The 14,408-nt window shown below is 57.7% G+C and overlaps 1 protein-coding gene across 7 annotated transcripts in view; it reads right to left on the bottom strand.

Moving 5' to 3' along the window:
- Positions 1-14,408, bottom strand: part of ST3GAL4 (ST3 beta-galactoside alpha-2,3-sialyltransferase 4) — a 35,442-nt gene that overhangs the window by 20,807 nt on the left and 227 nt on the right. For 2 of the 7 annotated variants that reach the window (XM_037841926.1, XM_037841927.1), the window contains exons 2-3: positions 7,323-7,404; positions 6,857-6,980 (exon numbers count right to left, since the gene is read on the bottom strand). In XM_037841926.1, coding sequence (XP_037697854.1) covers positions 6,857-6,980; positions 7,323-7,375 — 177 coding nt within the window. In that variant the 5' untranslated portion in view covers positions 7,376-7,404. Of the gene's footprint in view, positions 1-4,917; positions 5,568-6,856; positions 6,981-7,322; positions 7,920-14,408 lie in introns of those variants that run through there. The other 5 variants (XM_037841930.1, XM_037841932.1, XM_037841931.1 and 2 more) reach the window with 4 other exon arrangements.

Raw genomic sequence — 14,408 nt, 5'->3', positions numbered from 1 at the left:
AATGGATAAACCCGATAAATACGTCAGGTGATAAAAGTATTGTGTAAAGATGCGTACAGGGTGGTACTATTACTTAAGTTGTAAAAACACACAGAATGATATTCTGTGTGTGCATATGTGTAACACATAGCAGTGTTTTGTGCCCATATACATATGTGTGTGTGTGTATTTGCACATGCATATGTGTGTATGTGGTAAAAGAATAAAAACAGGCAAGTGAGTGCTAAATTCTGGAGAAACAGAGGAAACAGGATGGGTGGGGGAGGGGCAGGGCTTTAATTCTATACCCATAAATCCTTTATTTCTTAAAAAAAGGTTAGCATACTATAAGAAAATGGTAACATTTTTAAAATCGAGATCATTGTCACTTGGTGTTCTGTCATATTATGTTCCATATGTTTTAAAAATTATTATATTGAAGAGAAAAGAGATTTTGAAGACATAAAAATTCAGAGATTATCCAATTAAAGATGGATAAATCCACAGATGTAAAAATTTAAGAGAGACCAAAGTTAAATGAAGAATGACAAACTGGAGGCCATATTTGCAAGGTACATATAAAAACAACCAGTTAACTCCCCTAACCTATAATGTGCTCACACCGGTCAATTAAAAAAGACCAAGAGCCCCGACAGAACAGTGGGCTGGGATCATGAGTGTACAGTTATAGAAAAAGAAACGCAAATGGCCTGTGGAAAAGGACACCCAGACGCACTTAAAAATACCAGTGAAGTCAAGATACCCCTTTTCACCCAGGGGGACAGCAAGGCACCAGTCACCTTGCAGGGCCCAGTGTTGGGGGACCGTGGGGGGCATGGGGCAGTTAGGCACTCTCATCTATTACCCCTGGAACTATAAAGGGGGCAACCTCACTGGAGGGTGACTTGGCAAGAGCTATCAAAACCCTTTACCCTGGAATTCCATTGCCAGACGTTTGTGCCACAGAAAAGTCACCCATGTTTGCACAGAAATGGCCTATCAAGAGCTTTTCTACAGCTCCAATTACAAAGCAGAAGTTCAGAAACACCTGAAAAGTCTATTCCTGGAGAACTGTCTGAAGATGACGTGGCACAGATGTTGGAACACTCCGCGGGCACAGAAAGCAATGATGCAAATTTCTACCCGCTGATGTCTGACACTCTCCAAAGCACATCATCACCTTTTCAAAAGGGAGGAGGATGGACAGCAGAGAAGAGGGCATTTCCGAATGTGCTTTTAAGGAAAGAGTTAAAGGCACACTTAGACACGACTGCGTACGACGTGAAGATGGGGACAGGGGTCTGGAATCGGAGGGATATTTTTTATATTCTCTCTACTGTCCAATGTTTTTTTAACTGGCAAGTGTGATCCACTTTCAATTAAAAACTTGTACAAAATAAAATATAAGGGAAAAACCAGACAATACAAAAGTGGGGGGTGTCTCACAACCCTGGGCGTGAATTCCAGGTTGACCACTAACTAGCTCTGCGGGTCTGGACACCTCCCCTCCCAGGGTCTCTGGTCTCCAGTTTGGTAAAACGGACAGAGGAGCCCAGTCCGACCCCCCAGAGTCTCTGCGTGTCCGGCTGGTGAAGGCATGAAGGCATGTTGTTGCAGAGGCTGGAATGCAGTGGGCCTCAGAGCCCCGGCCATTCCAGCCAGCCCCTCTGACACACCCAGCCGACCGCGGCCCTCTCAGCCCTCCCTGTCCCCACCCCTGCACCCAGGGCACGACTCGGGCAGGGCCAGCATTTCAGTTATGCACAGCCCGTTCAGGGGGTTGAGTCGGGACTGATACCCAGCCCTCCTCCCTCTGCTTGCCCAACAGGATGTCCAGCTCGGAGCTGTGCCCGACTGGGGGCTGGGGAAGTCACTGCTCCTAGTTTCCACAAAAGCTCTACGGGCATCGCCACCATTAGGGGATTCACCCCCTCCTCTCCTCTCCAGGTGAGAAACAGCCCAGTCCACTTACCCTCCACTGCCCTGGGTTTGCCATGGCTCCTTCGGGGAGAGGGCAGAGCCAACCCGTCGGTATCTACCTCTCTTTCTTGCTTCCTGCACGGAGAAGGCCGTGTGTTCACCAGGACACGTATTTTATTAGGCAGGTGTGGCTCATGCGCAACTGGCTCCTGCGAGCGTTGGCCCTTCTGCACCGACTTACTGGTTTCCAAGACGGCTGGTCAGCCCCTGAAGGCGAGGTCTGAGGGACGCCACCCCTGTGCACTTCCAGGAACACCCCAAGGCGCTCCCTGCCTGCCTCTCAGAAAGATGAGTCAAGGAAATGCCCAGCGCAGCCCAGGGCACCCTGGGATGCACTGAGACAGAGAGAGAGAGAGACAGAGAGAGACAGAGAGAGAGAGAGAGAGACCCCCACAAGCTCTGCACAGGGGACACGGCAGAGCAGCAGAGAGCCAGCCTGTGCTCGGGGACTTCCCATCTAGATGGGGAGAGAGGCAGTAAACAAATCGATGAGTAAGATGGCAGAGTGGTGGCCTGTCCCACGAAACCAGTAAAGCAGGGCAGGGGACAGTGGGGGATCGGGGCAGCTCCTTACACTGGGTATGAGGACAGCCGCTCTAGACCTATATGACAAGAGTACAGTCAAAGACATGGGTATGGAAGGTTCCATCCAAGGGAAGTGTGAAGACTGCAAGGCTTGTCAGGATTAAAAACCAGAGACAAGTCCGACATGGTTGGTGAGCAGCAGGACGGGGAGAACGGGGTGCCTGAGGGGGTGTGGACAAGCCAGCCAGGGTGTCACGGACTCCAGTTAAGGAGCTGGCACTGTATTCCAGGAGCAGGGAGAACTTACCAGAGCCCTTACACAGGGGCGGGCTGGAACTGCTTGTAAAAGATCCCCAGAGCTGCTCTGTAGTTAATGTGTAAAAATCGCATTTACTTTTTACAACAGCCTGTGGGGTAGGTACTCGTTTATTCTGATTGTACAGACAGGGAAACTGAGGCCCAGGGAGGTAAAGGAAGGAGTCCAAGGTCAGACAGCTAGACAGTGGTAGACCAGAGATGAAAGCTGTGAGCACTTTGTCTGCAAAACCTTGCTTTTAACTCCTACACTCGATGCCACACGTGGGGTTGAGAGCAGCTGTCTGGGGTTAACTCAGCCTCTACCGCTCCCTGGCCGGGGACTTAACCACTTTGCGCCCCATCTGTAAAATGTAGGTGACAAGAGCAAGTTCTTGGAGGTGTCGTGCACCTCAAAACATCCCAAGATTTCGCGTGCAGCCCCATGCGGGCAGGGCATAGAGGGAGCACCCAGCCCCCAAGTGCAACAAAGGGGCCTGGGCCAGCTCGTGGTGGCCCCGTCCTCCCACCCCACTGCCCCACTAGTGCACCCACAACTCGCTTTGCCTCCTGGTTGCCGGGCTCCACTCCACAAGCTCCCAGGGACATACCCAGGTGCCAGGGACAGGGAGGCCCCCTGCCATCCAGGCTGTCACACAGACCACCACCCCACAAACGGCCCAGACAACAGCGAGCACTGTGGGCATGGTGTTTGGGGGGGATCAGGGAGGAGGCCACAGCGGGGACTCCCGCTCTCTCTCCTTCCAGCCGCAGCTGCTTGACCAGCAACACCAGGCCCTGCCATCCCACTGGGCTTGGACACATCACCATCGCCTGGGCCAAGCAGTCAACCCCACCCCCGGAGCAGTGTCCCCTCTCTGGAGCAGCTCCTCCCACAGAGCAACCACCCAGTGGTGACAAAGCAGCACGTGGGAAGAATCAAGGTCTGCGATCTCAGTAGCAGGTGAAAAATCCTGCTCTGCCCCCCAGGAGAGCCCCGGGAATGGTGCTACCCACAGGGCTATGCTTGTCGGTATGCACACTCAGACCCTCTCACAGCAATACCCATGCACACACTATGCACACACAGGCATGCACCCCAAGACAAACACAGCGAGCACGCCGGAGTGCAGTGGCCCCTCGGGTGCATGCCCACACACACGCACAAGCACTCATGCACACAGAGCTGGGATCTGGTGCAGAAACCCCTCTCATTGCTCATCATTTTGGGGGGGCGGGAGGGACCCTTGCTCCTGCCAGGTCACATCTCCCTCTCCGGGACCTGCAGTCAGCCCTGTGATAGACCCACTGATGCAGGCAATGCAGGCAGTTTCTGGGAGGCAGTGGGAAGGATCTGCTCCTGAACCCCAATGGAGTCCAGGGGGGCTAACAGAGCAGAGGAGGGGGTGAGCGGGGAGAAGGCTCGGGCAGAAGAGAAATGGGGGGGAGAGGCCATGGGACCCAGGGTGCAACCCCTCCATGAAAGAATGAAGGTCATTTCCTGCATTAGGGAACTGCCCTCTGGGAACAGAGGGGCTAAGAGCCTCCACCCACCTCCCCCTTGAGGCCGTTTCCCATCAGTAAAACTTTTGAGGACCCTGCTGTCCACCACACTCCTCCAAGTCAAGGCCAACAAGGAGGAAAGCTGAGGGGTAGTATGCACTGCAGGTCTGGGTGCTGGCCCATCCAGGGCAACGACCAGCGGAGCAGGTGGGGACACCAGGTAGAAAGCCAGTGGTGCCCGGTTTCTCAGAGCTAGCCCAGGCCACCTCTGTCCCAGGGGGCTCGCTGGCCCCCACGGGGAAATGCAGCAAACTGTCCGTGCACCCTCAGCCCATCATCACCCACCCCAACGCCAGGAGGCACCAGCAGGACACTTCAAGCCCCCTCCCAGGCCAACCCCACTCTGTCCAGCAACACACACCCACACTTAGACCCTCCCACGGCAACACCCTGCTTGCATGTCTCCACGCACATACTATGCACACACAGGCGTGCACCCCAAGACAAACACTGTGAGCACGCAGGAGGGCAGTGCCCCTGGGGGCATGCCCACACACACGCACAAGCACGTATGCAAACACTCTCTCCTCACTCCTCTTCCTTCACTGCCCGGCCCCGTTCCCTGCCCCGACCTACAGCTTCTGCGCCCTCCTGGGCATCCTGGGCCTGGCCACTCTCTTCCCCCATCCCTCAGGGGCGCCGCTCGGCCGTTGGGGCAGCTCGGGCCTCCCCGCTAGCCCACCAGCCTCCTTGCCCTTCAGCTCCGGCTCCGTGGAGTTTGTTTGTCATGCAGCAGGTCCCTGGAGCCATCTGCCGGGGAGCCGGGAGCCTCGGGAGGAGCAGGGAGTGGCTAAGTCAGCCCACTGGGAACCTCCTTCCCGGCCCGAAGCTGGCTGAAGAGAAGCCCTGGGCTCCCGTCCGTCTGCTGCCCAGCCAAACCCCAGGACCCAGGGAGGGCATCCAGAGGAACCTGGGGAGGGAGCTTGGGGAGAGGACCCCCCACTGCCAGCCTCCCTCACTCACCATCATCCTGGCCTTCCAAAGCTTCTGCACCTGTGTCTGATCCTCAAGCAAGGGACTATCGTCCCAGCCTGCCCAGCCTGCAGATCCCAGGACCTACCTGGCCCTTCCCCAGCTGTCCCCTGCCCTCCCAGACTCGGGCAGCTCAAGCCCTGAGGCTTTACTAGTTTTCAGGATCATCCTAGCACCCAGATCTGGGGGAGCGGATGGTGGGAGGGCCAGACTCAGGCCAGCCAGGCCCTGGGGACGAAGGATTCAGAGCTAAGGGCTTGTTCTGCAGGTTCGGGCCCGCCCCACTCCCCACCCCTTCCCTAAAGCAGCCAGCCAGGGTTCCACAAGACACCCCCCGGGCAGAGCCCAGGCTGCAGAAAGGACAAGGTCAGGCCAGGTGCCAGCCCCTAGGGTCTCTGTCACCCACTAGGGCTCAAAATCCACCCCCAGGGTCCGCTGGGGTCCTCCCCTGGTAGCTCCGCCTCCCAGACCCTTCCAGGAGCCATCCCTTGTTCTCACGCCGTGACAGCCTGGGGACAAGTGTCATCCTTGGTGCCAATGCAAACCCAGAGGCTCTGTCCGAAGAAGCCCGGTGCCAGAAAAAGATTCGGGGAAACCGAGGCACGCAGAAGCAGCAGACCCCGAGAGGACGCAGACCAGATGTCCCGTCTGTCCTCCTGGGCTTTTCTCCACATGGCTCTTCTCTCCCGCCTGGGCACTGAAGGGATCTGAGCCCCGGGACACGGTACCCCCCAGGAACACACCCAAGCCCGGCTGGCTCACCTGGCCTCACTGGCCTGTCAGTCCAGCTGTTCCCGAAAGAGAACATTTTCTTCTCACTCTATTTGGACAGCTGCAAGGATCGCGATGGTGAGAAGAATGTCTAATCACTGAGGGTGGGGGACGGCAGGGGATAAGAACATGTGGCCTCAGAGGGGTGTGGACTACGGACTGGGAGATCCTGGATCTGAGGTTGGGGTGGGGGGTGAGCCGGAGGGATCTCGGGAGAGTGGGGGCAGGGAGGGAAAGGCCGCAGTTTGTCTGTCCCTCCTGCACTCGACAAAGATGGGGGCTCAAAGGAGGTTTGACAGCCAGGGCTTGGGGTCTGGGGAGCAGTGGAGAGAAGCCAAAGGGCCATGGGAGAGAACAGCTGGTTCTTTTTTATATGGAATCTGTCCAGGTATAGGGCAGGGCTGGCTACCCTGCCTCAGCCATAAAACCGACCTGGCCTCCTTCCCAGTTGGGGACGTGCAGGTGGGGTCCAAGGAGAGGAAGAGGAAGCATCAACAGCGCAAGGGAGACCTGCAAATCTAGCCCCTTCCCACCCCAGGAGAGCAGGAAGTAGAATTGCAGGGTCAAGACAAACACTGGTTCCTCCTCCATGCCAAGCTCCGTTCTCAACAGTTTCTCTCTCTCGACTCCCTTCCCCTCCCCTCCGGGTCCCTGATCCTGTCCCATTTCCAGGCATCCTGTCCCAGTGTCTCCCTGTCCCCATCTCCTCCTCCTCCTGCCCTGCCTCCCCCCACCCCCATCCCCCAGTTATGTAAGGGGCCTGGAAACACACAGAGGGAGCTTTGTTGTCAAACCAAATCCATACGGAGCCGGAATCGGCCAACGCAGCTGTTCTCCATTCCCTCCGCCTTGGCAGGGAGGAGAAGCCGGGCAGGGAGCCCCTCACCCGCCTCCGTCTGGGGAGACAAGGGGCAAACATCGGCTCCACGGCCCCCAGGCAGCAGAATGGGTGGCCGGGGATCAGTCACCACTGTGTGGGACCACAGCAGGGGACTGGCCAGCCCCTGCGCCAGAACAAAGCCACAGCGCCCAGCTGGGGTCCCCAGGAAACCGAGAGCAGGCTGCCAGCAGCAGGGGCAAAGACGGGGAGGGGTGGGCCGGCACGAGTGCACCCCGTGCCCTCACACTCTCTCTCACACCCAACCCCTGCACACACCCATCCCAACACTTACGTAGCTGCACATGCACACACACAAGCACACGCTTCAGCCCAAGCACTTGCACGGCCCTGTGCTCACCTGGAAGGAGTCTGAGCGGAAACCTCCTCTCTGCTCGGGCCAGCTCCCTCCATCCTAGCAGGTACCTCTAGAGGAAAGATCTCTGCAGAGAGGAGAGGCAGCAGTCAGAGGTAAGGTAGCAGGACCAGGTCCCACCTACCTGCCCAGGAAGGTGTCCGGGGAGGTGAGTGGGGGCCCAGGGAGCTGAGCCAAAGAATGCCCTGTTACCGATTTGGGAGGCAACGTCTCTTCACCAAACCCAAATGTTGGAAGAGCCATTTGAGTCTCAAAATTGCCCACACTGCCAGTATCAGGAGGAGCTGCTGCAGCCTCCTTCCGTGGGCTCTCCTGCAAGTCCCTAGGCTCCCACCCACCCCCAAAGACCAGCACCCACTGTTATTACTTCTTGGGTGCTACAGCCTGGCGATAGGGGTGAGGACCAGACAGGCAAGGAGACGGGAAAAAGAAGAGGCAGAAAATGAAGGAAGAGGCACGGCCAAAGAAGGAGGTGAGACCCTAGAGGAGGAAAAGGGACGGAAAACAGAAAAGGAGTGAAAAAAGAAAGAAGGGAACCGAACAGGGGAAAAGAAGAAGGGAACTAGTAAGTCTGGAGAGAAGAGCCCACGCAGGCGGTGTGTGCAGCCCCACTGCCGCCTGTCCCCACCTCCACCAAAACACCCCTGGGGGGGCTGAGCCTGCTCACCTCCCCTACCAGCCCATCCAGGGGAAGCAGGCAGGCAGCATGCACATTTCCGAACTCATCAGAGCCCACCCAGCCCTCGGGACCCACCGTACCCTCCCAGAAGTTTTCACCCTCAGCACACTGAAGCTTTGGGTCCTGGAGCACAGACAGCCTAGGGCCCACCAGTCTCAGAGAGACAAGTGTGCCAGGGGCTGGGGTGGGAAGGAGAGGCACAGACAACCACCATCACGCCTGAGGCTGCTTCTTGCCTGGGGGACCTTGGACAAGTCATCAGCCTTTTCTGAGCCTCAGTTCCCTCATTTGCAAAAAGCAGTATTTATTTATCTGTCCACTCCAGCTTGCTAGGTGCTGGGGACCCCAGGGCAGGGTGGGGCCTGCCCCGATTAGCAGATGTGCCGGCTGAGAACCAACGAAGGGAGGGAGAGAGCTGTCTGAGGTGACACCGCCGCTGGCCAGTGGGCAGGGAGCAAAGGACCGTGTCCAGGTGTGGCTCCCACCCGCCCCTGCCCCTGCTCTCCCGGGCCAGGAAGTACGTGCTCTTCCATCTCTGGACGGACCCCACCCTGGCACCAGAGAAAAGCCACCAGCCAGCCTTGAGTGAGTCTGAGTCACTGGACACAAGGACGTTATCTCGAGTGCTGTGTCATTTCAGAAGTGTTCATGTCTCCGAGGAGGAAGCCGGGCTCACAAAGACAGCATGTCCTGCCCCAGGCTCCGGTGTCTGGGCAGCTGGGAGAAAGGGCTGAGAGGCCATGGCCCTGGGACCCTTGCCACATGGGGCGGGAGTGCTGCCTCTCCACCTGCCCACTCCCCTCCACGTCACAGGCCTGGAGAGTGCAGAAGACGGAGTCCCGGTGGAGTCGGATGTTGAAGGACACCTGCGACTGAGGAAGGGGATTACAAATGGCATCCAAGCCATCTGGGATGGGGGGACAGTTGAGTGGGAGCGAGGAGGCCTGTGTCCATGTGGCGTGTTACCGGAAACAGGGAGCCAAAACGGGGTGGGGGGTGGCTTAAAAAAAAAAAAAAACTTTTTTTTAAGCCAGGAAATCCTCTGTTCCTGTTTCAAATGAAATCTTTAAATGGAAACCCAGTATCTAAAAAGAATGAAAGTGGAGTTGTTCCGGCTGAATGTGAGGGGAATGTGAGGTTCCACCCCTCGGGGGCGCCTGGCCTGGGCCTCAAAAAGGAAGGAGTGGATTGACATGAGCAGTTGGACCTGGAAGGACCTCAGTGCACAAGGACCGAAGGGCAGGCTGGGAGGGGAGGCAGGTGCAGATGTCTGATGGGCTGCTCCCGGGGTGGGTGGGATGGGGGGTACACCTGCTTCAGGGGCAGACTCCTGCTTGCCACTCTGGTGCCTGGAGGGACCCTGGGCGGGCAGCACCACCGGGGCCAGGTCCTTCTCTGGCAAACAGCTTGCCCATCAAAAGGTAGGCCCTTCTCCCTTCACCCTACAAAAAGTAGGGGCATGGTAAAGACAAAGCTAGCAAACTGGGGTTCCGTTTACTGTCCACTCACTAGGCAAGTGTTTATCGAGCACTTATTATCTGCTAGATGTTATTCCAGGCATGAAGAAAACAACAGGGAACAAGGCAGACGGGTTCCTGGAGTTTACATGACCAGACAATCCTAAATTCTTGGGGAGGACAACACCCCCAAAGATTTTCAAATCCATTGGGCACCGCACCAAGAATGCATGCTCCCAGCCGAGGCCTGGCTGTCGAGGTCACTGGTCTGTGCTTGGACTCCTCCGTGATGTCCCTCCTGAAATTTCCAGCTCCACCTGGCGGACTCCCAACCCAGCCTATGCAGCGTCCCAGGAAGGGGGTCTCTTGTGTATTCAAAGCACGTTAGAGTGTGCCAATTTTATTTTGTTTCTATCCAACATACATCACCCTGAAGCTTTATCTCTCCGGTTCAGAGTCAATTCCTTGGTCCAAACAGAACAAGTCTAATCCCTTTCCATGTGCCCTACAGCAACCAGACCCCTTGACCTCCACAGTCAGGCCCCCGCCGTGCTTTCCTCCCACCAGTCTCTGGGCAGTGGGTTCGCCGGGGCACACCCTCATGGCCCCACTTACCCCCGCCGGACACCCCCATGCTGTCAGCTGATCTGAGGCCTGGGCACCCCTCCTGACCTGAGCATACTCTAAGGGACAGGAGGACTGTTGGTGCTGGGCCTCCGTGGGGGGCAGGAGGGACCCCCCACCCCAGGCCCCCTCAGCCAGACAGTGTTGGACTGAGAAAGGGGTCTTGGGGGGATCAATAGCCCAGGAAGAAGGCACATCAGAAGTCCAGGGAGCAGAAGGTGGTCCCACCTGGGACAACTGGGCAGGTGGGGTGCCGGAGTGGTCACCTGGGCCCGCTCCCGCTCCCAGACCCAGGCAGGCCCTCCCTGGTCCACGTGTCCCGGCGGTTGCCCGAGGAGGCCTTGCAGCCATGTGGGCGGCAGCCTGGGAGCTGCATTTCCAAAGGAATAGGAATCAGAGCTGGCAGGCAGGCCAGATGGAAGCAATTAGGCGGGCTGGTGGGCAAGCGAGAAAGGGAGTGGGGCTGGGAGGAGAAGGCAGGGGAGGGGCATGGAGGGAAGGGAGGATGGAGAAGGGAGAGCTCAGCCCATCTGAGAGAGGGCCGACAGCCAATCCCCTGAACTCGGGGAACACAGGCTCCAAGACAGGCAGGGCACTGGGGATCAGGACGGCAGAAAAAGGCCTGGGTTTGCAGTTGGTTTCCATACTAGTCACCAACACACAAAAACCCTTCCCACCTCTTGGCCTCGTTCCCTTTTTCAGAAACCTGCCCGATGGGACAGGAATAAAATGAACATTGAAGGCGGTGGCAGAGAATCCGGTTAAAAAGCCCAGGTTTTGGAAACGGGCCTGGATTTGAATCCCGGCTCACGATTTGCCAGTGGTTGACCTTGGGCAGGGAGTCAAATCCTTCTGCGCCTCTGTTTCTTTCCTTATACATGGGGTTATTAAGAACATTGTGCGAGGCTCACAGGAGGCAATATAAACTTCCTTTACTGAAGTTTATTGGGCCTGGCTTTCAATGCGTGCCTGATAAATGGGCACGATTTCGTTATTTGCCACGTCCCTTTTTATGGTGACGGTGTGCCATGGTCCCAAGGAGCCTGTCTCCAAGCGGGTCCCCCTTGTTCCCAGCTGTCCTCCTTCCCAAATGGGAAACCAAGATCCTGAGCCCCCGACCCATGCGGGCTTTAGGGCGAAGCTGCAGGCAGAGGAAGGGGAGGTGGTACTACAGCCAAACAGCTTCCTCTGGGCCTCTGCGGCCAGGCCTCCCTCACACCCGAGACCCCAGCAGGAAACTGAGGGCCTCACCCCAGCCCACCTCCCCACAGCCCTGGCAGCCCCAGCATCCTTCCGAGTCAGCTCTCTGCAGGGGGTGGGGGTGGGGCGGAGATAGGGCAGTGGACTGGCTGTAGATCTCCTGGCCCCAGGCAAAGGTCCAAGGCCAGTGATAAACTGCAGTCCTGGAGACGTCCCTCCTCAGCCTGAAAAGCCACCAAACCCACGCAGCCCCTTGGCAGAGGTTAGCCCCCCCACTGGGCTAGGGGGCACTTGGCCTGGATCCCAGATATCATACAGTGTTGCTGTGTGATGCTCCCACTAGAGGTTACATTTGCCACTTCCTCTATTGCTAGGATAAGGAGTGTCACTTATACCCGCCACCCCCCACCCCCACCCCTGGGACCACGGTAAGGGTCAGGGGTGATTTGGAAGCCCAGGGAAGCCCAGGAGCCCAGGGGCATCTCTGGGAAGGGAGCCACAGAGAACAAAGAGGGAACTAAGAACTCCAGCCACCAAAGCCCACCTACCCTAGCCATTTCCTCATGGAAACCAAAAGCTCAAGTCAAGGCCCTGGGTCTTGAGAAAAAAGGGGTATTTCTGAGGACTAGGGGAAGAAGCAGCAGCAGCTAAACCAGCAGCAGTAGAAGCTCACTGCAGAAAGGTGTCTAACCACAGGTGCAGCACGAGTGAGGTGTGAGAAGGCTGTAAGCCCCAATTTAGATGCAAGTTCTGCACACTTTTTGGGGGCCCCAGCCCTCACAAACTGCCTGCTCTGCTTTCCAGTGTCTGGGGTCTGTCTCCGAGGGGCTGGGAGCTCAGCCAGGCTATGGTGGCTGCCCTGACTGCAATCTGTAGGCCTGGACGTCGGGGACACTCTGGAATACCAATCTGGGGTTCCCTTTTTGGAGACTGGAGCTCCCCACCTGTTGTGGCTCCTGAGCTGTGCTGTGCACTCCTCACTGTCAGCCCCGGGCCTGGAAGCTTCTGGTACTATGCCGAAGCAGACTCACCCCTTTCCTGCAATGGGTGGTGCACACTCTTGAGCCACTCTGCGAGGGGGGTTTCAGAATCCCTCTAGGGCAGCCTCTCTGCAGAGGGATGCAGAGAGCGTGCCCCGCTAGGGCCTGGGTCTGCTCCCAATGCAAAGGCAGGTGGCAGGGCCAACTACAGAATGACCACCAGTTAAGCAGGCACAAAGAATGGAGGTGTGGCCCCTGCTCCTGTCTGATGAAGGGGGGGCCTTCCCAGAATCTGTTACAATTCCCTTGGTTCTACCCAGAAAATTGGCTCATGGGAGTCTGAAAAGGCAGGGAGGGTGGGGTTGAGGGGCCAATGTGCCCTATTTCCAAGGAGTGGGCAGGGAAGGGAGTTAGGGATGGGGTGGGGATGGAAACAGCCAGAAGGTGGCACAGGCCTCCTCCACCTGGGCTCTCCACTCACAGGGAAGGGGGTCCCTGCTGTTAAGTGCTTTCAAAGGGACCCTGCTGGCTTTTGGGGAGCAACCCACTCCCAAGTCAGAAGACACCCAGGCAAGTGACTCTTCATTTACTTTTCTAACTTCCTTTCCTTACATCTGAACCTCCCCTCCCAACCCTTGTCAACTTGGAGTCTGTGGGGTGGGCCTCAACCCTGGCCCCTCCGTCACCCCCTCCATGGCCTCTTGCTTCTCCCGGGAACCCAGTGCCCTCTGGAATCTAAGTCTCCCACCTGCGTAGTGCTCCTGAGCACAGGCACAAAGCACTCTGGGACTATGGCGGGAGCGGGGCAGGGACAGGCTAGAGGAACCCGGACCCCCTCAGTTTGGACCTGGGGTGCTACCAGACCTCACTCCCCACAAAGCTGCAAGGTCCCAGAAGTTAATTTCTAGACCCCAAACAGATGGTACCTCCCAGACACCCTCTCCAGAATCACAAGGCAGCCTTTGACAGCAAGAGGGTGTGGGAAACGTTGATAATAGCCAACACTGATAGAGCTCTTGCTCCATGCGGGCACCCTTCGAAAGCACTTAACACAGAGCAACGCGTTTAAAATCTCCCTGGCAGATGCCAGTGCCAGAATCTGGAGGCAGGGGGGTGTGTGGGTGGCTGGGGTCTGGAGGGACCGGTCCTGGGCAGCTCCAGAGACAGTATCATTGGTTTGTGCCCCCTTGTGACAGTTCAGCCCATGCCAGGCCCGTTCCCAAGGTTCTGCAAAGAACAAGAGTCTGCCTGAACTTGGCTTCCACGCCGTGCCTCCCTCCAAGGCAGAGAGAAGCCTCCAAGCTTCCCTGAGAAGTCTGAGGAGAAGCACCCCATGAGTGGTCATGAGATCAGAAAGGTCAAGGCCAGTCACCCCCACACTGCCGACATCCCCAGTCTTCTGGCAGCAGCCCCCAAGCCAGGCCCTCAGGGGAAGCAACAGCAATAGATCATGCCACTGGCTGCCAAGACGAGCCTCCCCCAAGGGCTGGGAATGGAGGGGGCAGTGCTGGCAGACTTGTTGGCAGCTCTGGGCAGGCTGGGAGGTCCTGCCAGCAGGGGCTCGCACCCCAGAAGACCCACAGCACACAGCTCTGCCCCTGGCTGTAACCCACACTCGCGCCAACCCCAACCCTCCCCACTGCCTACTACTCAGGGCGCTCTGAGGCAGTGGCCTAGGCCCAAAGACCCCCCACCCGCACCCCCCACCCTCACCCCCCACCATGGGCCCTGGGGTCCTGGCACGCCCGCCTTTGGCTGGAATCTCCCACCTTTGGCTCTGCTCAGCGACCTTGTGATCCTGATACAGATGGACCCAGCAAAGTCTGTCACCTCCTGCAAAGCCAGCTCCCATCTCCGAGACTTGACCGGGGAGTGGTGGGAGAAACCAGCCCTCAGAGCTCAGAGGATGCCCGGGCACAGGAGTGGGGGCGAGAAACTTTCCGGAGAAGAGAACCGTCCTGTGGGCTAACTCCAAGGGAGCGAGGGGAATTGGGCTTCCCGCTCAAATCCCGTCCAGAGAAAGGACCCCGGGAGCCGGGCTACCCCCGGCTGCGGCCGCCCCCCAGAGTCCCCGAGCCCCGCACCGCGCCCACGTGCCGGGCGCCGGGGCCCCCTCTCCGGGCGGCGGGAA

The sequence above is a fragment of the Choloepus didactylus genome, chromosome 6 (assembly GCF_015220235.1).
Source record: "Choloepus didactylus isolate mChoDid1 chromosome 6, mChoDid1.pri, whole genome shotgun sequence".
NCBI lineage: Eukaryota > Metazoa > Chordata > Mammalia > Pilosa > Megalonychidae > Choloepus > Choloepus didactylus.
This window is presented reverse-complemented; position numbering and strand designations above follow the sequence as displayed.